Below are 27,500 nucleotides of genomic sequence, written 5' to 3'. Positions count from 1 at the left end.
GCAGATCAAGCAGCGTTTACAAGACAAAACAGCTCTAAACAAATATGTGGCTGGATTTTGATGTGAGAGACGACACCAGACGCACTTTCACTGGAGGAAGCGTTATTATGGATTATAGACTTGTGTTTTAGTTAAAAACGTCTTAATGCTGGATTTGTTTCAGCTTTTGTCTTCTCCAGATGTTTACTGTTGGACTGGAGTGCTGTGGATTATTGTGATGTTTTTATCAGCTGTTTTATCATCTGAAATAGCAGACAGTCTCCTGTAAGGGGTATGTTTAGGTGTAGGGTTGGTGTAGGGCAATAGCACATACAGTAAGTACAGTATAAAAACCATTACGCCTATGGAATGTCCCCACTTTTCACAAAAACAAACGTGTGTCTGTGTCTGTGTCTGTGTCTGTGTGCACTTGTACAGCTATCTCTGTGAGGGCCGGTTTGAGTTTTAGACCATCGGAGTGAGGACAATCTTGTAAAGTGAGGACATTTTGGCCGGTCCTCACTTTCTGGGACCCCTTTAAAGGCCTGTTTGAGGGTCAAGACTTGGTTTCAGGGGTCAGGTTATAATTGGGTAAAGGGTAGGTTTAGGGTAAGGGTTTGGGTGAGACACTTAGTTCTGAAGGTTAGGGTCAGGAGCTAGAGATTGCATTGTGTCAATGTATGTCCTCACAAAGATAGCTATACAGAGTTGTGTGTGTGTGTGTGTGTGTGTGTGTGTGTGTGAATGACAGCTTCTTCCTTATAAAGTCTTTCTCCTGCTCGCTCTTTCTTTTTACAGCCAGATGAGTTTTCAGACACAAACCCCACGCCGGGTTTTTACGAGTGTCATGTTTATAAACCCGGAAGCGTTTGTGACGCGTGTGTGTCCTCGTCTCCGTCTTTCTGTCTCATTATATGTAAGTGCTGGTATTTTTTTCTTCACTGCAGCTGTGTGTAAATACAGGAACGAGAAAGATCTGAAAACATCCCTGCTTTGCCCATTTTCTCTGCTGTTCTTCTGTACTTCGTTTCCTTCTTTCTTTCTTCAATCAAATGCAGAACGTCATCTTTTAATGATCAATTCCTGATTGGTTGACTGCAAAATTCAGATATTAAATGGAACGATAAAATAAGGTTATTAACGGATTTCGTCTCTGTTATGTTCGTTGAACCGGTTCTGAGCCCTGCTTTAAAGCTCTCTGTGTAATCTTCCTGAATTACTCGGTGATCTTCTGTTTTCTGACCCGGTGTTGATGATTATCGGCGATCTGTTTTTAACCGTGTTGATCGTAGGCAGTCTCTTGGTCTCTCTGTTCCTCTTTGGCTGGTGTTTGTGAGTCCTGTTTGATGTCGTCATCTCCAGAGAGCAGCAGGTCAGGTTTGCTTCACATCCGATCAGAGCGGCGGATGTTTACTCTGTGTCGGAGCGGAGGAAAGCCTGCGGGATGTTTGCTCTCAAATAAATCAGCTCAAACAGAGATTAGACCGCGTCTCTGGCTGGATTCAGCAGATGAAGCCGCTTCAGCTGTGTCTTATTATCTGTCCAGTGTGTGTGTGTGTGTGTGTGTGTGTGTGAGAGAGCTTGTGTTACAGCGGTTCTGTCATCTTTTACTCATGTTTAGCTCTCAGTTCTCCAGTCAGTTCTGTTTACATCATGAATTCAACAGTTATTGTCTGTTAATGCTGTGCTTTTCTGCTTTTAGAGTCCACACTGCCCAACTACATAAAACTAGAGAAATGTGGAAAACTACTCAAAAGTGTGGAATTTATTAATGTTTTTATTAATGTGAAAAGTCTATTTAAAATAGCTGTTTTCTATGTGAATATCGGTTAAACTGTGATTTATTTCTGTGATGCGCAGCTGTATTTTCAGCATCATTACTGCAGTCTTCAGTGTCACATGATCTTCAGAAATCATAATAATATGCTGATTTGCTGCTCGAGAAACATTTCTGATTATTATCAATGATGAAAACAGTTGTGCTGCACAATTTTTTTTTGTGGAAACCGTGATACATTTGATTTTTCAGGATTCACAGATGAATAGAAAGTTCAGAAGAACAGCATTTTTTTTTTTTTTAAGCAATTTAAAGCTTCCTTGATGAATAAAAGTTTTATTTTTGTATTTTTTACTTACTACAAAGTTTTGAATAGTAGTATATCACAGCTGTTGCAACACAACTGTTTTCAACATTGATAATAATCAGAAATGTTTCTTGAGCAGCAAATCTGCATATTATTATGATTTCTGAAGATCATGTGACACTGAAGACTGGAGCAATGATGCTGAAAATACAGCTGCGCATCACAGAAATAAATTACAGTTTAACACACATTCACACAAAAAATAGCTATTTTACATTCTAATATTATTTCACAATTTTACTTTTTTTCCTGTGTTTTTATTAAAATAAACACAGCCTTGGTGAGCAGAAGAGTCTTCCTTCAAAAACATTAAAAATCTCAATAATTCCAAACGTTTTTACTGGTGATATATAGTGTAAATGTTTCTGAATGTGCTCAGATTGATCTGTGATGGTCTTTTTTATGTTTCTGCAGGCCTTCACGCACTGAGGAGGGTTTTAGGATCCAAACCTGCTCTCTCTGACGTCCAGGTGATGAACAGTGTAAAGGTCACGACCTCTGACCTGAGGCTGGCCATGACAGAGGTCAAACCCAGCGCAATGAGAGAGGTGGCCATCGACGTGCCAAAGGTACAGTGTTCATCTGAAGAATGATGATGAATTAATAAAAACCTTTTACAGACTGATTATCAACATTCAGAGTGACTGATTGACAGATGGATGGACCAATCACAGCTCAAGATTTGGATCCTGTAATGCAAATGAATCAAACAATATTACAGGTGTGTGTGTGTGTGTGTGTTTAGGTTCGGTGGAGTGACATCGGTGGGATGGAGGAGGTGAAGCTGGCGCTGAAGCAGGCGGTCGAATGGCCCCTGCGGCACCCCGAGGCCTTCATCAGGCTGGGTATAACGCCACCTAAAGGTGTCCTGCTGTACGGACCGCCGGGATGCTCCAAAACCATGATCGCTAAAGCGCTAGCCAATGAGAGCCAGCTCAACTTCCTGTCCATTAAGGTACGTACATAAGCATTTGTGTGAGTGTGTGAGGTGTCTAACTTACAGGGTTTAATTATGGAGTAAAAACAGACTGAAAAAATGAGAATATTAAAAATATACAATACCAGTCAAAAGTTTTTGAACAGTAAGATTTGTAATGTTTTTTAAAGAAGTCTTTTTTTTTTTTAAATATTTTAAAATGTTACTGTTTTTGCTGTACTTTGAATCAAATAAATGCAGGTTTGGTGAACAGAAGAGACTTCTTTAAAAAACATTACAAATCTTACTGTTCAAAACCTTTTGACTGGTATTGTATGTGTTATAATTCATTCTGATAATTATGTTTGGGTTGAGAAAATTGTTTCCCATGTTAAATCGATCTTCATTTTGATTAAATCAGTATCAGTTCTTATATCTCAAGATCGATCTTTTAGTCTCTGATGTTTTCAGTGGATGTGTGAACAAAACTTCACTAGACGTTATTTGTAACACCTGCCATTCAATAATCGAAGTAAGCTTTGTACTTTATAATTTTGATAAGAATCAAAGTCTCAGCTTTCAGTTTCTGTCAATTTTATAACAATATTCAGACTTTTTCTCACAATTCTGAAAAAAAAAATCTCAGAATTGCATGAGATAAACTCAGTTTCGATTAAAAACTGAAAATTGCTGTATATATATATATATATAATATGAATTGTGCCAAATTAACTCAGAATTGTGAAATAAACTCAGAATTGCAAGATCTAAGCTCAGAATTGTGCGATATAAATGTGAGAGATAAACTCATAAATATTAGATATAAACTTAAAAATTCAGAATTGCATGAAATAAACTCATAATTGCGATTTATAAATTTAAAATTGCAAGATATAAACTCAGAATTGCGATTTATAAATTTAAAATTGCAAGATAAAAACTCAGAATTGTGAGATGTAAACTAATAGATGTGAGATATTAACTCATAAATGTGAGAGAGAAACTCAGAATTGCATGATATAAACTCAGAATTGCGAGGCAAACTGCATGAAATAAACAATTGCATGAAATAAACTCAGAATTGCTATATAAATTTAGAATCGCAAGATATAAACTTGAAATAACTCAGAATTGCGATTAAAAACTCAGAATTGCATGATATAAACTCAGAATTGCATGATATAAACTCAGAATTGCATGATATAAACTCAGAATTGCATGATATAAACTCAGAATTGCATGAAATAAACTCAGAATTGCATGAAATAAACTCAGAATTGCATGAAATAAACTTAGAATTGCATGATATAAACTCAGAATGGCATGAAATAAACTCAGAATTGTGAAATAAACTCAGAATTGCGTGAAATAAACTCAGAATTGTGAAATAAACTCAGAATTGCATGATATAAACTCAGAATGGCATGAAATAAACTCAGAATTGTGAAATAAACTCAGAATTGCATGATATAAACTCAGAATTGCATGAAATAAACTCAGAATTGCATGATATAAACTCAGAATTGAAAATTAATTGATAAATAAAGTATTTCTGTTTTCTATACTCTCTTGTAGAGATTGTGTTCGTTTGCAGTTATTATAATTATCTTGATATGAAAATTATAGAAGTCTACTCATTAATCTACACATCAGCAGTCGCTGGAGATCTGTATGTGTGAACGTGTGTCATCTTGATCAGATCAGGCGTGTTTGGGAGTGAAATCCCTGAAAGGAGGATGTTTAGTCTGAGAGACGCTCACATTTCTGTAGCAGAGCCGATATCAATCTCTCAAAGCGAGTTACGGAAAACACACCCTCCGAGAGAGAAAACCCAGAGCCTGTGTGTGTGTGTCAGGAGGTGTTGAAATGCATTATCGGACGAGAGGAAGTGAGCTTGACTTCTGAGAGAGTATTTATCCGGCTCTGCTCTTTAGTCTTTGTGCTGGTTAGTAGTTATTTGTCTCAGGTTCCTGTCCAGCTTATCGTCTCATTAATCTCTCAGAGCTGCTGATGTTTAACGAGCCGTTTATTCTCACATGCTCGGATCTGTCTCGCTCGCTTCTTATCTGCTGCTGTTTAGGCCAGAAACATACTTACTCAACTCAAGTATGCAAACACAGACGAATGCGTCCTGTCCCGTACTTTAACATGCACTTTAGACGCTCCGTTTCATCTTTACAGCTCTGTAATGCATTGGTGATTGATTAAAGTATTGATGATGCTGATTGTGTCTCGACAGGGTCCAGAGTTACTGAGTAAATACGTGGGTGAATCAGAGCGAGCGCTTCGAGAGGTGAGACGCCCGTATGCACCTGATCACTATTACTGATCTGTATGACTTTCTTTCCTCCATGAAACGCAAATCATGTCAATTTCATAAAAAAGGAAAATAAATAAATAAATGAAATGACAAAAATGTTAAACATGCAAAAACATACTTTTACCCTTCTGGAGGATTTAGAATCAGAAATGTGAAGTTTATCATTTTATAAATTAAATGAACTCTTCTATCAAAACTTTGTTTAATTTTAACAGTAAAGCTGCTTAAATCATAATTTTTACAGTCGTTCTAGGGTTTAAAAAGCAGGTTACAGTGAGACATTTAAACTTTTGAGGATTTAAAATCGGAAATGTGAAGCTTATAATTGTATAAAAAGTGCTTAAATGAATTCCTGTCAATTTTTTTTATTTATTTTATTTTTTTTTAATTTATTTTTTATTTTTATTACTTTTTATTTAGTTGTAAAGCTGTTTAAATCATTATTAGTCATTTTAGAGTTTATAAATGCAGGTTACAGTGAGGCACTTACACTTTTTGAGGAGTATAAATCAGAAACATGATGCTAATAATTTTATAAAAGCACTTGCGTGAATTCTTCTATTAAAACAATTTATTTTGAGATTTAAAGCTTTTTAAATGTGAATTTGTACATTAGTTTTAGAGTTTACGGTGTTATATTGTCATGCTGAAGTAAAATTGCACGTGACTTTACACAAATCATTAGTAAATGATTTTTTTCCCCTCACTGAAATCATGTTAACACATTATTGTTTGCGTCTTGTGGCTGCACTAGTGAGACGAGTGAGTATTTTGACAAATTATGGATTAAACTTCCATTGTGTTTTACTTTAAGAAAGTTTTTTTTTTTTTTTTTTTTAAGAAAAGTAAAAATTTTCTGAAGTCATATGATGCTTTGTGTGAGAAACAGACTTAATTCATTTTAAAGTGTCATATGAGTTTAGATCAACATTTGGGTTTGTAAATATTCAATTAAAGGGACAGCGCACACATTTTCTGTGTTTCTGAACCTTTAATGGTGTGTGTTTGTGTAGGTTTTCCGGAAGGCCAGAACAGTTGCTCCATCTATCGTTTTCTTTGACGAGATCGACGCTTTAGCAGCGGCAAGAGGAAGGTAACGACACAATCATCAATGACTTTATTACTAAAGCACCGTTCACATTGTCAGTACTGACAACTAAATGACATGATATGATACGTATCACACATCATCCACATTAATATCTGATCATGTGAACATATGATTTTGTTAGTATTGAGGTGTCAAATGTGAGTTGTTCTGACATGTAGGAGAACGTAATTGCTCTAAACACACACACACACACTCACACTCTCTTTCACACACACAGAGGAACATCTGTGTTTTACAGACACAAGTGCGTCTTTGTTTCCCTGAAAACAGATGGAGATTCTGCTGTAGTTCCTGTTCAGGGAATCTCACACTAAAATACAGTAGGAAATAATGGAGTAAACCAGACATCAGTGTAGCGAACTACAGTCAAACAAGCAGAAAACCGCAGTCTTGTTCACTATGTGGATGATAAAATGTATTTAATTGTACACTAAATTTCAGTACAAAAATCAATTTGGGGCGTTGCTATGTGGTTGCTAAGGTGTTGCTAGTGTTTTCTTGGTAGTTGCTAGGGTGTTTTCAGTAGTTGCTAGGACATTGCTATGTGGTTGGTAAGGTGGTCTGGGTAGTTGTTAGGGTGTTGCTATGTGGTTGCTAGCCAGTTGCTACACTGTAAAAAAAATTGTAAAAAAAGGGCACAATGTACTGTAATATGAAGGCTTTTTTGAGCAAAGTCTCGTCAAAGTGCTTCGTTATAATTAACTCCCAGAACTGCGTTCCCAAACAGCAGGCTGCAAAAAGAAGATAACATGACCGTGTTCGTCTGTGCGCTCTGAAGCTCATAATTTATTGTATATAAACATTATTATATACAGTGCCTTCTCCCACTGCATCAAATTCATTTGTTTCTTCGTGATATTTAGCACAAGTTAATCAGGAAGTGACGATTTTGTTCTCTTCAACTGGATGGAAACGATGCTTTATTCGCAAATGTTTTATGCGATATTCCAATTTTGCACATAAGTTTATTTTGAAACTTTGGATAGAAACATAGCTTTTGTCTGTATGGAGCCGCAGCTGATGTGACGGGATTCTCCACGTGTTTTGGTCCTTTGTCTTTTTGGTGGTGACTCCACCTGACACTGCTGATGTCTCAGTGTTTGTGTGTGTGTGTGTGTGTGTGTGAATCTGAAACACAGAGTCATAAAATGTGTTTTTATTTGTTTGGCTCTTTGCTTGTTTAATTATTAAAGTGCCTAGTGTTTTAAGCTTCTGACAGGAATCTCTCTCTCTCACACTCTCTCTCTCACACACACACACACACACACACAGACACTAACACACAGTTCAATGTGAATCTAAAGCTGGATTGTTCTGCTGAGTCAGAGATTCATTCACTGGATTGAATTCAGAATGACACATTGATTTACTGATGAATGTTTACCTTTAATCAATCAATCAATCAAACAAACATTAACACACACACACACACACACACTGATCTGTCTACATAATCAGTTAATTTGAAACCTTATTCAGCAGAACCCAACAGAAATACTTCTGAATCCAAACACACCAGCACCTGCCTAGCAACCACATAGCAATGGTCCAGCAACTGCCTAGCAACCATCAAAACCTAATTGGCACCTATCTAGCAACACCTTAGGAACCATCCAGAACACTCTTGCAGCCACATAGCAATGCCCTATCAACTATTTACTATTGACACCCTAGCAACCAACCAGAACTTTTTATCACCTGCCTGACAACACCTTAGAACAGAACACCCTAGCAACAACTTTGCAACTCTAGAAACTACTGTGAACACTGTAGCAACTGCACAGCAACCACACCAGGGACGCCAGAGTTGCTAGTGACAGCAGAACTGGTTAGCAACCACATACTGTAGCAATGCCCTTGGACCCGCCCAGGTTTGCCACATAGCAGCAACCTAGCAAAGGACTAGCAACCACCTAACCACCTGGTAGCAGACTACCAACTGCCTATTAATACCATTGCAACCATCCAGCCATAGCAACAACATAGCAACTCTCTAGAAACTACTGAGCACACTCTAGCAACCACATAACAAAGCCCTAGAAACATCCTAGCAACCATATAGCAATGCCCAGAAACCACTTCAGAGACACCAGTATTGCTAGGAACAACAGAATTGGCTAGCAAACACATAACAACACCCTAGCAACCACTTAGTACACCCTAAACAACTACCTGGCAACACCATAGTAACCACCCAGAACAAATTAGGAACTGCCTATTAACAACATTGTAACCATCCAGAACACCATAGCAGTGCCCTAGCAACTACAGAGAACACCCTAGCAACTATTCAGCAACACTCTAGCTGCCACATAGCAACGCCTTAGAAACCATTCAAAGCACATTATCAACAATGTAGCAACGAACTAGCAACCACCCCAGGGACACCAGAGTTGCAAAGGACAACAGAACTGCCTAGCTACCACACAGCAACGCCCTAGCAACCACTGAGTACACCCTAGGAACACCCTAGCAACCACCCAGAACGCTGGGGGGTTGCTAGGGACAGTATTTGTGCTTGTCTTGAGTTTCTAGCGTGATGTGTTGACTGTGTGTGCAGCTCTGGTCAGGCGGGTGGCGTTGCTGATCGAGTGTTGGCTCAGCTGCTGACAGAGATGGACGGAATTGAACAGCTTAAAGATGTCACGGTTCTCGCCGCAACCAACCGACCTGATATGATTGACAAGGTAGGACTGATCTACACACACACACACACACACACACACACTCACTTTGTATAGCTATCTTTGTGAGGACATACATTGACACAATGCAATCTCTAGCTCCTTACCCTAAACCCATCAGAACTAAGTGTCTCACCCAAACCCTTACCCTAAACCGATCCTTTACCCAATTATAACCTGACCCCTAAAACCAAGTCTTGACCCTCAAACAGGCCTTTAAAGGGATCTCAGAAAATGAGGACCGGCCAAAATGTCCTCACTTTACAATTTTGTCCTCACTCCAATGGTCTAAAACACACACACACACACACACACACACAGGATGACAATGCTGAATTTCACTCAGGGAGGGAATGAAACGGTTGGACACACACACACACACACACACACACACACGTTTCCTCCTGCTGGGTTTTAGAGCTTCCACTTCCTGCAGTCAGAGGCTCACAGCAGCTGTCACTCATTCTGATTGACAGCTCCTCCGTCAGTCTGAGACCCCCTGCAGGACCCACCCGTCCCACACACACACACACGTGGCCACAAGAGCAAATGGAGAAACACATTTAGTGTGAAACTCGCACCTGAACTCTCCTCAGCTGCCATGAGTGTATGTTTATTTTGCAGTTTATAGTTTGGTGTCAAACTGTCCCTTAGGTTTGGATAAACCTCCTTTTGGGGACATTTGAGGAACCTCAGCTGAAGAAAAGAAAAGATCCTTAAAGTATTTTATTTTAGGGTTTATGTTTATAGTCATAACTAACTTTTATTTTATAATCATTTAAAATTATTTAATAATTATTATTGAATAACTAAAAATGATTAATAATATTCTTAAATAATTAAAAAAGGATTAATAATATGATTAAATGATTAATAAAAATTTAGTAGGGCTGCCCCCTAATAGTTGACTAACCGTTAGTCGACGAGAAGAGGCTGGTTGACCAAAATTGTATTAGTTGCTTAGTCGCAGAAGAAAAAAATAAAATAAAATAAAATAAAAATCCACAGGTGAAGTCACGCAGTCTGTGACGGGCAGATCGTCAACGGCTGGGCTTTGTGGTAATACATGCGTATCATTCATCGACCTCAAATATGGCTTATCATCCGAAAGATGTTAGTAGCAGCAACTTTACACGGCCACTCGATCTGATGTTAACCTAGAGACGTGCGCTATGAGGAAGCTGAACAGTAGCTCACTGCAGGACAGGCGGAGGCGCCGCTCACTTGCTCTTAAAATACTCCCTCATTTCTGCTCATGCAGATACGAGTAATACAGCTTGAATGCAAAACTCTGAAACTCTGTGTATACTTTCCTCACAGACATGAAACATATCTATAGAGGGTGAAATATCTACTTTTAAATAAACCAATACAAATGGAAAACAAATATTCTCAGATTATGTAATCTGTATGAAACATGCACACAGGAGCATCCGTTGCGGAGATGACGAGTCATGACGAGTTCATCTCTTAAGTAGAAAACACTAGTTTATCAACACATTATTAAAATGTTAATGCAGCCCTCTTACTGTTTTTCCCTGACACATTCATAACCACTGGTGTGCTGTGGCACCCTTTATGTGTGCGCTTATTAGGCTATGTAGACAATTAATGGCTCATTATTGTGATTTTAAATGGTTTAATAAATGTGTGATTAATCGACTAATGCTTAATGTCGAGAGCTGCCCTAATGATTAGATGATTCATAATAATTAATAAAAACTCCTCTTTGGGACATTTGAGGAGCCTCATTTGAAAAAAATGAAATAAAATCGATTCATAAAGTTTTTTTTTTTTTTTTCTTTTAGAGTTTGTGTCATTCTGTAGTCATTATAATTAACTTCACATTCAAAGCATGGAAATTTGTGCTCATTTATGTAGGAAAGTAAGTGTGTTTTGATATTTTTTCTTCAAATAATGCAGTTTCGTGAAGGTGTCATCTGCCATCATTTTTTTAAATTGAGAAGCTGAATAAATAATCTTTCCATTGATGTATGGTTTGTTAGGATCGGACAATATTTGGCTGAGATACAACTATTTGAAAATCTGGAATCTGAGGGTGCAAAAAAATCTAAATATTGAGAAAATCACCTTTAAAGTTGTTCAAATGAAGTTCTTAGCAATGCATATTACTAATCAAAAATTAAGTTTTGATATATTTACAGTAGGAAATTTACAAAATATCTTCATGGAACATGATCTTTACTTAATATCCTGATGATTTTTGGCGTAAAAGAAAAATGGATAATTTTGACCCATACAATGTATTGTTGGCTATTGCTACAAATATACCCCAGCGACTTAAGACTGGTTTTGTGATCCAGAGTCACATATATCTGTATGTAATGAGAGAGTTTTTTTCTGATGTTGTTGTGTGTGTTTGTGAGTGTTTTGAATGACGTGGTGTTTGTGGGACGTTCTTGTGGTGTGTAGTGTGTCGTAGTCATAGTCTGACTACATTTACATGCTCATCAATATTCAGATATTAATCAGAATTGGTCAGTATTCTGATATTGAGTCATGTAAATGCTTATTAACATTAATGCTCATTAACTCATTAATGCAGAAATTTAGAATGCAATTCAGTTTCCTCGCAGCTGTGTGTTTGCTTGGAAAATAGGGAAAAATGAGCAAGAGACAGACAGAGAGAGAGAGAGAGAGATGGAAAGGTGATCTGGTTTTTCTCCTGATCTGACTGTCTGTCAGCGCTCGAGTGTGATGTGTCTGCAGTGAGAGCCAGTGTCACACACACACACACACACACACACACACACACGCTTCACCTTTCTCCAGACCTTCTATAAAGCAGCTTCTGCTCCTTCAATGGACAAAATGTTGATTCATTCATAATTTAAGATGAATGTGACTCATCTTAATAATTTGGCACATTTAATAAGGCTTCAGTGTGGCTGCAGTGTTTTATTTGGTCGTGTGACTGAACCAGTGTGTTGTTTAGTTGTTTTGTGGTGTTTTTGGGGTTTGTTGTGTGTCAGTCAGTGAGTTTCTCATCAGGTCTCCTGTGATACACTTCTAAACAGAAGGTGGCGCCAGACCAGATCAGTCCGGTTTACTGCTTTGACTCAGCATGCACTGCAAAACCTGATGTTCTTCCTCTGTATTTTTGCCTTGTGTTCCAGTACAAATATCTAAACATTCTTAAATCAAGATACTATACATGGAGATGCAAAATGATTTATGATATTGCCTTGTTTTCTGAGAAATGCATCAAAATTGAGTTTTTGCTGTAAAAAAATATATATATATATATATATATATATATATATATATATATATATATATATATATATATATATATATATATATATATATATATATATTTTCTTTTTTAAGCATAAACTTTGTAATTTCGATATATTTTTCACTCGATTTGAAAAAGAAAATAATAATAAAATATAATAAATTTTTAAAAAATTTGAAATTAATAAAAGTAGTTTGTAAAATAAAAAATAAACATATTTTCACCTCCTTATATTCACATTTGTTTCTGTTGAGCATCCATCTGTATTATTAAAATAAAAAAATTAACTTTAATCTTCAAATGCGATTGTAAAATAAAATAAAAATAAAATGTAATTTAAAAAAAAAAATGTAAAATTTTAAAAAATATTTTTATAGATTAAAAAAAAGAATACAAAGTAATAAAAAAAATCATTATAATTCTGCTGAACATCCAACTGTATTATTAACTGAATGATGAATGTTCGGATCAATCTTCAGTGAGTGTTTGATAGATGCACTTAAAATGATTTGTGATTATTTCTTAAATGCTAGACAATTTCACAAATGGAGTCAGAAGAATAAACTTAATTCAAAGGGAAAACAAGAGACTTTTTCTGACTCCATTGGAAGACATTTGTTCTTGTTTTAAGCAAAAACTCACTTCATTTTAATCCATTTTTCAGAAATTAGTCATTGTGCCAAAGCCCTCGTTCTCTCTGGCAGTAAAATGTGGCTCTGAGCGGCATTCATCGTCTGTCCGCTATCTGATCCGCCGCTCGACTCGTTGCGGTTTGAGGAAAGCGTTCAGAAAAACAAGCAGCGCAGAATGTGAGACCTACAGCGCTTCGGCTCGGATCGGCCCAGAATCCTCTCGACGGGATCCAGATCCTCGGGAAGAGCTGCCAAAACCGGAAGCACTTCAAGCTCGCTGCAGGAATGTGAATGTTTGTGTTTGTTCTGGCCAGAGCCGCATGTTTCAGATGTTTTACAGTGTTTTTCTTTGATGAAAGAGGAAAAACACAGCAGGAAGGAAGTATTTGAGTTATTGGAAAACTTAGCCTTTAAACTGCTTTTTGTGTGTGTGTGTGTGTGTGTGTGACAAATGAGGACATAGATGTGTATAATGACAAGGGTATGACAGGTATTACAAAGAGAAGGTGACTTTTCAGGACATTGACCCATGTCCCCACTTTTCAAAACGCTTATAAATCACACAGAATGGAGTGTATTGAGAATCTGAAATAGCAGAAAGTCTCCTGTAAGGGGTAGGTTTAGGTGTAGGGCAATAGCACATACAGTTTGTACAGTATAAAAACCATTACGCCTATGGATGTCCCCACTTTTCACAAAAACGAACGTGTGATGGTGTGTGTGTGTGTGTGTGTGTGTGTGGCCCTGGGGGACGTGGCTCAGTGCGGTGAGCAGGTAACTGGATCTGTGGAGGGAGGATGGGAGGAACGCAGCGCTGCGGAGAACAGAGGAACAATCCTGTAAATCCGGCACAAAGATCCTGACAGCTATCAGACTTCAAGCAGCCTGTCGGTGTCCGATTGCAGCATAGCTGAAAAACACAACTCAACCTCCTCTGAAACATGATTGGAGGATATTATTGAATAAATCATGTTCAGAAATACAGTACCAAAAAACAAAACCTCTCAAGAACACGTGTAGGTCACATTTCACTGGAAATAAGCAAGAAATTGTTTTGTGTAATGAAAATCAAGGCTATTTTGGGGGAAAAAAAGATTGTTTTTCGTTCACCTTTTTCATTATTGTAATGTGAAAATTGTCCCTATCATTAGGGTGAAACATTTAAAAGAAAAAGTTCTTTTGTACAATAAAATAAAAAATAATGCAAAAAATGTTTATAAAAAATTATACAAATGAATAAAAAAATAAAATAAAATAAATAAAACTCAATAAAAAAATAATAGCAAAACTATTTTGAAAAAAGTAATTTAATTTAAAAAATAAAAATTAATATAAACTACTTTGTGTAATAAAATGTAAATAAATAAAAAAAAATAAGGCAAATGAATAAAAATACTACTGTAAAATAAAAAAAATGAAAAACATTGAAAAAAAATTAATAAAAAAGACCTTTGTGTCCAGTGTCCAGGATGATTTGCAGGATTGTAATGAGAACGAGTAATGAGAATTTGAAAGTAAATGTTTAATTATCAAGAAAATAATGTTCCTGATCTTAAAACAGGCATAATTTTCTTAATGCAAAATATATTTTATATAATTCTTTCGATTTGAGGGTGGAAATTTTTTTTTTTTCTTTGTTCAGTTCACCCAACCAATTAATTTCGTCAACTTTTATTTTTGCATACTTTGTTCTTTGACTGATAATTTCCAATAATTTTTTTTTTTTGTCATTTTTAAATCAAGACATATTTACTTGAGACGCAGAATGAAACGAGTCTTTTTTTCTAAGAAATTCATCAAAATGAAGTAAGTTTATGGTTAAAATGAGATCAAATATCTGCCGATAGGGTAAAAAAAAAAAAAAAAAAAAACTTGATTCAAAACAGATCTATTTTTCTGACCCCACTGTCAGGTATTGGTTCTGGTTTTTGATATTTGTAGTTTTGAGTTTGAGTTTTTGCGGTGGCGCTGTGGTTGTTGTGTAGTTCTGGACTGGAGCGACGGTTGAAAACATTCTCTTTGCACTCAGCTCAACGGAACTGGGTTTAGATGACACAAAAGATCAGGCGGCGCACACACACACACGGCGCTTCCGCCGCTCGGCTTAGCGCTTTACAGAGACGACAGATCGAGCGAGGCAGGAAATGAAGGCTCTTTGTGAGGAAGATCTGCCAGGATTTCCAGCATGTGCAGTCTTGCCTTTCGGCTGATCAGACCACCACAACTGCAGCCAGGAAATCTCCCTCCTCAAGATTAAAGCTCTTTCTGCTCGTCTGCCTGCCGTCCCATTCCAGCAGATGAAGTTAAAAACCTCCTCATATATTGAATAGAAATGTTAAGCAGGATCACATTTGTTTGGATTGAAATAGATTTTATTTTTGTATTTGCTGTTCCCACTTAAATTTTAAAGTTTGTCATTTTTTCTGTTTTTAAATGTCTGTATAGTTTTTATTCAGTTTTATTTATTAGTTTTCATTTTTGCTTATTTTGAATTAGATTTTTTTGTATTTTCTGTTTTTCTGTTTTCACTTATTTTTGTTGTATTTTTATTTTTTTATGTCTATAGTTTTTATTCATTCTTATTTATTAGTTTAATTTCTTATTTATAGTTTTTGTTTGAAATAATTTTTTTATATTTTCTATTTTTACTTTCGTTTTAGTTAATGCTTTACTAATTTTGTTGTATTTTTATTAGTTTTTTATGTCTATATATTTTTGCCATTTTTATTTATTAGTTTTAATTTTTATTTATAGTTTTATGTTTTGAACGAGATTTTTTAATATTTTCTGTTGTCACTTAAATTTTAGTTGACGTTTTAGTAATTTTTGCTGTATTTGTGTTTCTATGTAGTTACAAAATTTCTATGTAGTTTTTATTTTTTTTTTATTTATTCATTTTTTATTTAATTTTAGGTATTTTAGTACTTCAGGAAATGTTGCCTTGGCAACTAGCCAAAATAAAATGAGTTATAAATAATGTTTTTTATATATTATTTCAATTAACGTTTATTTTATTTCAAACAACAAACATATTTTCTATAGTTTTAGATTTAGTTAACTATAATACGTTTATCGATCAAATAAATTGCATGTTGTTTCAATTTTCCAGTTTATTAACATTTCTTCATTTAGCAGACGTTTTTATCCAAAGTGATGAGGAAGTGAAGCTGCTTTCTGTATTGTATGAAGTGCTATAGAATTAAATGTGACTTGGCTTTTTAAAGCGCATGATGCTGTTATCATGCTAATTGATAGTAAAAGCTACAAAACAGAGCAGTGTAATTCACTCAAGAGAGAATGAGTGTCTGTGAAACCTAACACCGCTCCTCCACACACGCATGCGGTAACAGATGCGGCGCGTCATAAATCCCCCTCGCGCCCCACCGGGGGCAGATCGCCCTAATAATACCCCCATTGTCTGTCTCGGGCGCGTCGGGATCCTCCAAGCAGCACATTAAAGCCTCTTACAGGTGGATTAGAGGAGCTGTGAAAGCCTTCATGAGCGTGAATGCTGTAATCTGTGCAGTCAAACACATCTGATTCATTCACTGCGTTCTGTTGATTCTGAATTGCATCGTTGTGTTTTTGCAAACAGTGTAAGCATGAACGGTTTAAACTTGATTCACTTCATTCATCTTCCTGGTCTTATTGTGAGCGATTCATCAGCACACTTTATTATAAAGGAAAAGGTTTCTTCTTTGTGATGTTAATTATTTGTGAGATCATATAGAGTTGATTTAGTCGAGGTTTGGAATAATTAAGAAAGTCTCTTTTGCTCATTAAGGCTGCATTTATTTGATCAAAAATATAGTAAAAATTTTGAAATATTATTACAATTTTAACTAGCTGTTTTCTATGTGATTATAGGTTAAACTGTAATTTATTTCTGTGATGCGCAGCTGTATTTTCAGCATCATTACTCCAGTCTTCAGTGTCACATGATCTTCAGAAATCATTCTGATTTGCTGCTCGAGAAACATTTCTGATTATTATCAATGTTGAAACCTCTGGGGTAAGATTCAGCAAAATTAATACTTTTATTCATCAAGGATGCATCACATTGATCAAAATTGACAGTAAATACATTGTTACAAAAGATATCTATTTCAAATACATTTCTATTCATCTGTGAATCCTGAAAAATAAAATGTATCAGTTTCCACAAAAATACTGTGCAGCACAACAGTTTTCAACAGTCTGCAGTCTGGCTGACTATCTGTTCTCAGTCAGGAATATAACTCTCAGACATTTACTGACGAAGTGTGTCTGTCTCTCTGTTAAATGCATCTCCTCACATCTCTCTGTCTCTGTATTCGTCCTCTGGCTGGCCTGTCTTTCCTTTGGCTAGTTTTCTCTGCTTCCTTCCTGTGTTAATTGCTCTCCTGTCTCAGCGAGGGACGAGGCTGCCAGCGTGCGGCTCATTGGATGAACATTCATTATGCGCTCAGTAATTGTAAACAGACACAGACACAGACACACACACACACACACACACACACACACACACACAGACAGTGTGTCTATCAGTGTCAGTCAGTCATAATATCATTATTTAGTCTCGGTACATCACAAAAATCATGTTGTTTCCTCAGTATTTCTGTCTTGTTTTCCAGTAAAAATAACTAAACATTCTTAAATCAAGATACATTTACTGGAGATGCAAAATTACTTAAGATATCAAGTCTTGTTTTCTGAGAAATGCATGAAAATGATGTGAGTTTTAGCTTCAAACAAGAATAAATATCTGTCAGTGAGGTCAGGAAAATAATCTTTGAATTAAGTTGATTTTTCTGACTCCACTGGCAGATATTTATTCATAAACTCATTTTTTCAATATCATATTATTCGAAAACAAGACTTACTATCATGTCACTTTGCTTTGCATCTTGATTTACTAGAAAACAAGAAAAAAATTGTATTGTATGGTGTGTTTCTCTGTCTGGTAGGATGTAAATGTTTAGTTGTGTAGCGTTTTTATAGTGTTGTGTCACAATTTGAAGGAGACAATAACTCAAGTTAAAGGAAAAGCTGCAGTATTACTGTGCAACTAATCGGTAGTTCTGCTATTTTTAGCTGGTTTCTTCTCAGAACAGTTATTGAGTGATCGAATCTGCTGGATTTAACTAAGAAAAGTCAGTTTTGTCTCTGTGTTTGATGACCTGTAAACTGTGTGTGTGTGTGTGTGTGTGTGTGTTTGTTTAATTCTTCTGTTGCCGAGCGATACTTTGTAACAGCCCTCATATGAGCAGTGTTTACTGCTGTGTCGTGGGCGGCAGGAAGTCACTCTCTCACACACACACACACACACACACACACACACGTACGTAAACACACACACTGGGCTGTTTCTGTTCCTGTTTATTTTTTTTATAGATCTAACAAACCCAAACACTCAAAGCTGCTGATGCTTAAAGGAACAGTTCACCTAAAAATTTATGTTTGATGCATTTATTTAATCAAAAAATATAGTAAAAATTGTGAAATATTATTATTATTATTATTATCACTTCTCCAATATTATTATTTCACCTAGAAATTATGTTTGATGCATTTAATAAACAATTATTACCAATATTTCACCTAGAAATTCATTTTGATGCATTTAATCAAAAATACAGTAAAAATTGTTAAATATTATTAGAATTTAAAACAGCTGTTTTCTATGTGAATATCAGTTAAACTGTAATTTATTTCTGTGATGCGCAGCTGTATTTTCAGCATCATTACTCCAGTCTTCAGTGTCACATGATCTTCAGAAATCATTCTAATATGCTGATTTACTGCTCAACAAACATTTCTGATTATTATCAATGTTGAAAACAGTTGGCTGTTCAGTATTTTTGTGAAAACTGATACATTTTATTTTTCAGGATTCACAGATGAATAGAAATTGAAATCTTTTGTAATATTATAAATGTCTTTACTGCCACTTTCAATCAGTTTATTGTCTTTACCGAACCTAAACATTTGACATCATTAACATTAAACATTAAATCAGTCTTGCGCTGTATTTCAATCCTCCTGAAGTCATATAATAGTTTTGCCTGAGTATCAGACCTAGATGTCATTATTCAATCTTTACTGAAAATCTTCTTCTCTTACATTTCAAAATGCTGCATTTGCTTATGATTCACAAAAACTAATGTTTGCGAGATGCTTATAAAGGCACCAAATTACAACAACACAAGTGCATGTGAGATTTGAGAGTTCTCAGAGAATATCTGAAATGTATCATACATTTATCAATTTATTATTTTTTGAGTTTTCAACCCTCGAATAAACAATCCTCTTAGTCCCAAAACACTCGATCGCAAACACTTACAGCAGCTCAGAGTTGGTTTCTGTCCTTTATAACAGTCTTGAGTTCCTCAAATGTGTTAAACTATCAGGTCTCGAGACTGGAGCACTAGGTTAGAGCTTCCAAACCCGTTACAGATGTCAAACACAGCAGGCCGGGACACCAGAGCTCGTCTCTTCCGCGCGGGGAGCCACAAAATTTGTCCCTTTTGCAGCGCGGTAAAGTTTGGAGCTAAGAAAAGACGCAGCGCTTCCCCTCACGCTGTTCATTTGGAGCTCTGATTACAGCCTTCTCTTCCCGCAAACACAAACACAGGCCTGGAAAAACCGGCCTGCCAGTGACGCGCGGCCAGCGGCGGGAAAACCAGAGCAATTAGAGCAGCGGAAGACACTAATGAAGAGCCGGTCCAGACTTGACGATTTCACAAAAGACGGAAGAGAAGAAGAGCAGGGAGGATTGAAGAAGCTGCCTGATGAGGATTTTTAGTTCTGCTGAAGCTTGACCTCTGAGCTGAGTTTAGAAAACTGAGACGCACTACCATTACAACTTTGAAGCATACTTTTACATCTATATACTTTTAGCATTGAATTGATCAAAAGTGACAGAAAAGACATAAAAGATTTGTATTTCAAATAAATGCTGTTCTTTTGAACTTTCTATTCATCTGTGAATCCTGAAAAATTAAATGTATCACAGTTTCCATGAAAATATTGTGCAGCACAACTGTTTTCAACATTGATAATAATCAGAAATGTTTCTTGAGCAGCAAATCAGCATATTAGAATGATTTCTGAAGATCATGTGACACTGAAGACTGCAGTAATGCTGAATGCTGAAAATACAGCTGCGCATCACAGAAATAAATTACAGTTTAACACATATTCACATAGAAAAAAAAGCTATTTTAAGTTGAAATAATATTTCGCAATTTTTACTGTATTTTTTTTAAAATAAATGCAGCCTTGATGAGCTGAAGAGACTTCTTTCAAAAACATTAAAAATCTTCATATTTCAAACTTTTAAGTTTTAGGTATAAATTGATTATCATAAGTGTAAAACTATATAATCTGATAGCTATATCTATATATATATATATATATATACAGGTGCTGGTCATATAATTAGAATATCATCAAAAAGTTGATTTATTTCACTGATTCCATTCAAAAAGTGAAACTTGTATATTATATTCATTCATTACACACAGACTGATATATTTCAAATGTTTATTTCTTTTAATTTTGATGATTAGAGCTTACAGCTCATGAAAGTCAAAAATCAGTATCTCAAAATATTAGAATATTTACATTTGAGTTTGAATAAATGACCATCCCTACAGTATAAATTCTTGGTATCTCTTGTTTGTTGAAACCACAATAATGGGGAAGACTGCTGACTTGGCAATGATCCAGAAGACGAACATTGACGCCTCCACAAAGAGGGTAAGTCACAGAAGGTCATTACTGAAAGGTGTGGCTGTTTACAGAGTGCTGTATCAAAGCATATTAAATGCAAAGTTGACTGGAAGGAAGAATTTGGGTAGGAAAAGGTGCACAAGCAACAGGGATGACCGCAAGCTTGAGAATACAGTCAAGCAAAGCTGATTCAAACACTTGTGAGAGCTTCACAAGGAGAGAACTGAAGCTGGAGTCAGTGCATCAAGAGTCACCACGCCAGACGCCTTCAGGAAAAGGGCTACCAAGCCACTTCTGAACCAGAGACAACGCCAGAAGCATCTTAACTGGGCTGTGGAGAAAAAGAACTGGACTGTTGCTCAGTGGTCCAAAGTCCTCTTTTCAGATGAAAGTAAATTTTACATTTCATTTGGAAATCAAGGTCCCAGAGTCTGAAGGAAGAGTGGAGAGGCACAGAATCCATGTTGCTTGAAGTCCAGTGTGAAGTTTCCACAGTCAGTGATGATTTGGGCTGCCATGTCATCTGCTGGTGTTGGTCCACTGTGTTTTCTGAAGTCCACAGTCAACACAGCCATCTACCAGGAAATTTTAGAGCACTTCATGCTTCCTTCTGTTGACAAGCTTTATGGAGATGCTGATTTCATTTTCCAGCAGGACTTGGCACCTGCCCACACTGCCAAAGGTACCAAAAGCTGGTTCAATGACCATAGTGTTACTGTACTTGACTGGCCAGCAAACTCACCTGACCTGAACCCCAGAGAGAATCTGTGAGGAAGATGAGAGACACCAGACCCAACAATGCAGATGAGCTGAAGGCCACTATCAGAGCAACCTGGGCTCTCATAACACCTGAGCAGTGCCACAGACTGATCGACTCCATGCCACGCCGCATTGCTGCAGTAATTCAGGCAAAAGGAGCCCCAACTAAGTATTGAGTGCTGTACATGCTCATACTTTTCATTTTCATACTTTTCAGTTGGCCAAGATTTCTAAAAATCCTTTCTTTGTATTGGTCTTAAGTAATATTCTAATATTTTGAGATTCTGATTTTTGACTTTCATGAGCTGTAAGCTCTAATCATCAAAATTAAAAGAAATAAACATTTGAAATATATCAGTCTGTGTGTAATGAATGAATATAATATACAAGTTTCACTTTTTGAATGGAATTAGTGAAATAAATCAACTTTTTGATGATATTCTAATTATATGACCAGCACCTGTGTGTGTATATATATATATATATATATAGATATATATATAGATGTATAGATATATATAGATAATTGTAAGAATCTATATATTAATCGATTCCAAAATAAAAGTTTTTGTTTACATAATGTGTGTATACTGTGTACAGTATATATAAATACAAACATATGCATGTATATATTTAAGAAAAATGTTATGTTTATATATTAAATATATATAATATATAATATAAAATATGAGAATATGAATATATAAATGTATAAACGTAAATATTTTCAAAATATATACTGTATGTGTGTGTATTTATATATACATAATAAACATACACAGTACACATACATATATAATGTAAACAAAACATTTATATGTGTATGTATATCCAATGGTGGTCAAGTCTGTCTGAACTTGAGTTTTGTCAGAGCTTTAAAAAATATCCATGTTCTCTACATCTACAGTGACTCTATACGGCTGAATACTTGTATGCCACTAAATCAAGTGCTAAGCAAGTGTACGTGTGTGTTTCTGGTGTGTGTGTGTGTTGTCAAGCACTCTTAGATGAGTCTGAAGTCCCGTCGGCTCTGATAACATCATTTTCCATCTGCTGCTCTCGTTCGGTTTATTCAGCGGAAGCTGCTGGTTACTAAACAACCGAGCGTCTGGATTTGCCCTCCAGAGTTCCTGATGTCTGATAAGAGACAGAACAACAAGCAAAGCTTCATCCGACCTGCAGCTCTCAGGACCAAACTCGTCTGCTTTATAATCGTACATTAGCAGCATTTGACTTTCTTGGTGATTTTTAACCTCATGTTTGAAAAACGTTTGAAAAGCAGGTATTATTTCCAGAGTGTACATTTTCACTGCTTTTTTCACCACAATACAGACTTTAAATCTGAACAGTTGACTTCTAAGGTTTTTCCATTGTTCATCTACATTTTTCAGTGTTTTTAATGTTTAAAAGAGAGACATTCAGCTGGAGAGTCTGTGTAATTATGTTTGAGTCACACGCACAGAAGAGTCATTCTTTTAAAAGAAACTTTTCTGATTATTATTAATATTGAAAGCAGTTGTGCTGCACAATATTTTTGTGGAAACTGTGATACGTTTTATTTTTCAGGATTCACAGATGAATAGAAAGTTCAAAAGAACAGCATTTATTTCAAATAGAAATCCTATATAACATTATAAATGTCTTTACTGGCACTTTTGATCAACTTAATGCATCCTTGATGAATAAAAGTATTTCTTCAAAGAAAAATTTCACACAAACGATATATTTTTTCTTTCTGAGTTGTATGTTTGTGCCGGGTCGTATAGTTCAGTAAACATGCTGTGCTGTTTTGACCTCTGGGCTTCTCTGTCTCTCTTTCTTCTGCCTCTTTCTTTATTTTTCTTTTTCTGCAATCAAGGAGGAATTATCTTCTTACCGGAAAGCGAGTTGGCCACTAATTTTAGCCGCTCTTGATTGAGGCTGCAGGCTCAGGCTGAGGCCACATCCGCCCGACCCAGAGAAGTTAATTCCTACCAGAACACACAACATGTGTTTAGTTCTCCAACACACACAGAGTCCAGCCGCAGTCTGCTGCGTGTGTGTGTGTGTGTGTGTGTGTGTTCAGCTGTATAGGCCGTTTTTCAGTGGATGTGGTTTCCGGAAGTTTTTTTTTTCCGTTTCATTTGCTTTATTCATTTGAATTTCAAAAAATTCTGAGTTACATTTCACAGTGACGTTCAATTTATTAATTTATTGCATTCATTTTTTTTTTTTTTTTTTTTTTACTTCTTACTGTTTTGAAAAACCACAACATATATACTGTATACAGTTAGGTCCATATATATTTGGACACTGACGCAATTTTCATAATTTTGGCTCTGTATGCCACCAGAATATAATTACAATGAAACACTCAAGATGAAGTTGAAGTGCAGACTTTAAGCTTTAATTCAAGGGGTTGAACAAAAAAAATTACATAAAATGGTTAGGAATTACAACCATTTTTATACACAGTCCCCCCATTTTCAGGGGCTCAAATGTAATTGGACAAATAAATGCAATTATAAATAAAATGTTCATTTTTAATATTTTGTTGAGAATCCTTTGCAGGCGATGACTGCCTTAAGTCTGTAACTCGTGGACATCAGCAGAGACTGGGTTTGCTTTGCCAGGTCTTTACTGCAGCTGACTTCAGTTGTTGTTTGTTTGTGGCTCTTTCTGTCTGTAGTTTAGTCTGCAGCGAGTGAAATGCTGCTCGATCGGGTCGAGATCAGGAGATTGACTCGGACATTGCAGAATATCCTTCAAAAACTCATGGGTTGCTTTTGCTGCTTGTTTTAGGTCATCATCCACTTGTACTATGAAGCGCCGCCCAATCAGCTTTGCTGTATTTGACTGAGTCTGAGCAGAGAGTATATCTCTATACACTTCTGTCTTCTGTCTCATCATCACTGAACAGCAGTAACCCAGAGCCGCTGAAGCCATGCAGCTCATGATCACACTGTTGCGTGCTTCACAGATGATGCTGTGTGCTTTCATCATCAGCTGCTCCAAGCCTTCTCCACACTTTTTCTTCCCGTCATTCTGGAACAGGTTGATCTTAATTTCAGCATCCAAATAATGCTTTTCCAGAAGTGCTCTGGGCGTTTTTAGATGTGTTTTTTGTCAAAGTCTAATCTGGCCTTGTTTGCAGCTTGTGGTGAAGCCTCTGTATTTGCTCTGGTGAAGTCTTCTCTTGATTGTAGACACGTCTGCCTCCTGGAGAGTGTTCTTCTCTTGGCTGGATGTTGAGAAGGGTTTTTCTTCACCATGCAGAGGATCCGCTGATCATCATCACTGTTGGGCAGTCGTGGCCTAATGGACAGGGAGTCGGACTTGTTACCCGAAGGTCACGGGTTCGAGTCTCAGGTCCGGCAGGGATTGTCGGTGGGGGGGGAGTGAATAACCAGCGCTCTCTCCACCTTCAATACCACGACTGAGGTGAGACCCTTGAGCAAGGCACCGAACCCCCAACTGCTCCCTGGCTGCCCACTGCTCCGGGTGTGTGTTCACAGTGTGTGTGTGTGTGTGTACTTGGATGGGTTAAATGCAGAGCACAAATTCCAAGTATTGGTGCACCGTCACTTCACTTTCACTGTTGTCCTCCGTGGACATCCAGGTCTTTCTATGTTTCTGAGCTCACAGTCTGTTTTCTCGTTGTACCAAACGGTTGATTTGTCCGCTCCTAATGTTCCTTCTCTCTCTCTCTGATGGATCTGTTTTGTTTTTGAAGCCTGACAATCATCTGTTTCTCTTGTATGGAGAGATCCTTTGACCGCATGATGTGGTTCACAGCAACAGCTTCCAAATACAAATGACACACTTAGACTCCAGACCTTTTACCTGCTTAATTGATGTAGAAATAACGAATAGCCTACATCTGTCCATGAAATGGCTTTTGAGTCAATTGTCCAATTACTTACGGTCCCTTGAAAAAGGGGGGAGGTACATATTAAAGAGCTGTAATTCCTTAACCTTTCCTCCAATTGTGATGAGTATACGCTCAAATTAAAGCACTTTAAGCCCGTATTCATTATATAACTGTGACTTGAATACGTTTTGGTCAACAGCTAAAATGGAAAAAAATTGTGCCTGTGTCCAAATATGGACCTAACTGTATATATAAAATTAAAACAATAATTTTTATTTAATTTTTTTTTTACATTTATTAGGTGTATATACATTTATTATTCTAGGTTGATGTCAATTCATTAATTAATTCATCACTTTATTATGTACTATTATATATATACTTACTCTATATATAAATACTTTTTTTACTTTTATTGTATATAATATATCATATTAAACAGATATGGCCATTAAGAATGTGCGTTTTTATTACATATTACAAACATTACATATTACAATTATTAATGCAGGTCAATGTTAATAAATAAATAAATATATACATATATGCATACAGGATGTCATATATATATATATATGAAAGTAACATACTTCTTGATGCTTATTTTACATTTGTTTATTATATAATTATTATTATATAATATTTTTAATTATGTTTATTATGCATATACCATTTATTAATCTAGGTGAATGTTAATTCACAAAATGAATTGAGAAAATAAAAGTTTTAATGATTGTACAATTGAACATCAACTTAGATTAATAAATGCTTGTTCATTATTTATGAACCTAATGCATGCAACTAATGTTCACCAAATAACCTTATTGCAAATAACCATGCGGCTCCAAAATATCATTACAAATTTTGATTTAAAGCAAAGACTATGAAAAGAAAGATACCAGACTTTATACTTAAATACTTTTATCAGAGAATGAACTGTGAACGATGTAGCTAAATTATAAACTCTCAAATATAAAACTTTCAGTTCCTCATGATATTGTGTATGTTCGGTTTCGGCCGGGTTTGTTCTGTTTGCTCAGAGATTGAGCTCTTGAGCTGAAGCAGTGGATCTGAAGCTGTTTTCCGTCTTACTCTGATCCTCATCTGGTTTATTTCATCCGCTTGTTTCTGTATCTCTGCCACAATTCTGCACAGAGACTCCGTCACGCATCCCAGAATTCCTCTGAGATGGTGTGCAGGTGCGACCGGCGGCGTGTCTGACACGTTAAACACATCTGTCTCTCTCTGATGGTAAATCTGTCGCACATCTGTGTGTGCTGTGAGGTTAGCGTGCAGGTGTGTGTATTGTGATGAGATGAGATCACTGCTAGACTGTGCTAATAAACACACTCGCTCATTCTTTCTGTTCCCTTCAGACGAAAACCTGCCTTCAACTTTACAACCTTTATAAAAACACATTCGACTAGATTAAAAAAAATCATGACAGACTTTACTGAGACTGAGAAAGCATAGCCTGAAAGTTTGAAGTTTGTAAAAGTTTAAAACAGTTTGAACTGATAGATAGCATGTTGCTACCATGACTTACCATGAATTAACAGTATGCTAGCATAAATTACCATGTTTCTAGCATGTTGTAGCACATGACTAACATGTCTTAGCACATTTCTAGCATGATTTAGCGTGCTTTAGCACAACTTAGCATGTTGCTAATGTGTTTCTAACATGATGTAATGTTGTTAGCATGATAATGTTGTTGCGTGCATGTTTAACACGTACACATGTTTTAACACTATGCTGGTCTATGCACTATGCTGGTTTTAGCATGTTGCTAGCATGTTAACATGGATTAACGTTTTGCCACTATGGTAGCCTAGATTAGCATGGTTCTAGTATGTTTTAGCATGTGACTAACATGTTTTAACATGTTGCTGGCATGAATTAACATGTTTCTAGGATGTTTCTAGTGAATTAGCATGTTGATTTTTCTAACATGTTTGGCACATTGATAGCTTGAACAATAATTTTGTTAGAACATGGCTGACATGTTTTAACATGTTTATGACATGTTTAACATGTTGTTAACATGAATTAAAATGTTTTAACAGTATACTAGCCTAAATTAGCATGTTTTAGCACATGGCTAACATGTTTTAGCACATTGTTAGTATTAAG

The 27,500-nt window shown here is 36.2% G+C and overlaps 1 protein-coding gene across 3 annotated transcripts in view; it reads left to right on the top strand.

Moving 5' to 3' along the window:
- Window positions 1-27,500, top strand: part of afg2a (AFG2 AAA ATPase homolog A) — a 52,922-nt gene that overhangs the window by 13,244 nt on the left and 12,178 nt on the right. For 2 of the 3 annotated variants that reach the window (XM_058797868.1, XM_058797870.1), the window contains exons 10-14: window positions 2,538-2,692; window positions 2,869-3,078; window positions 5,279-5,332; window positions 6,373-6,452; window positions 9,031-9,157. In XM_058797868.1, coding sequence (XP_058653851.1) covers window positions 2,538-2,692; window positions 2,869-3,078; window positions 5,279-5,332; window positions 6,373-6,452; window positions 9,031-9,157 — 626 coding nt within the window. Of the gene's footprint in view, window positions 1-2,537; window positions 2,693-2,868; window positions 3,079-5,278; window positions 5,333-6,372; window positions 6,453-9,030; window positions 9,158-13,807; window positions 15,437-27,500 lie in introns of those variants that run through there. The other variant, XM_058797869.1, reaches the window with a different exon arrangement.

Source organism: Onychostoma macrolepis, chromosome 14 (genome assembly GCF_012432095.1).
Source record: "Onychostoma macrolepis isolate SWU-2019 chromosome 14, ASM1243209v1, whole genome shotgun sequence".
Lineage (NCBI taxonomy): Eukaryota > Metazoa > Chordata > Actinopteri > Cypriniformes > Cyprinidae > Onychostoma > Onychostoma macrolepis.
The sequence above is the reverse complement of the archived record's forward strand: the minus strand, read 5'-3'. Positions and strand labels throughout refer to the sequence as shown.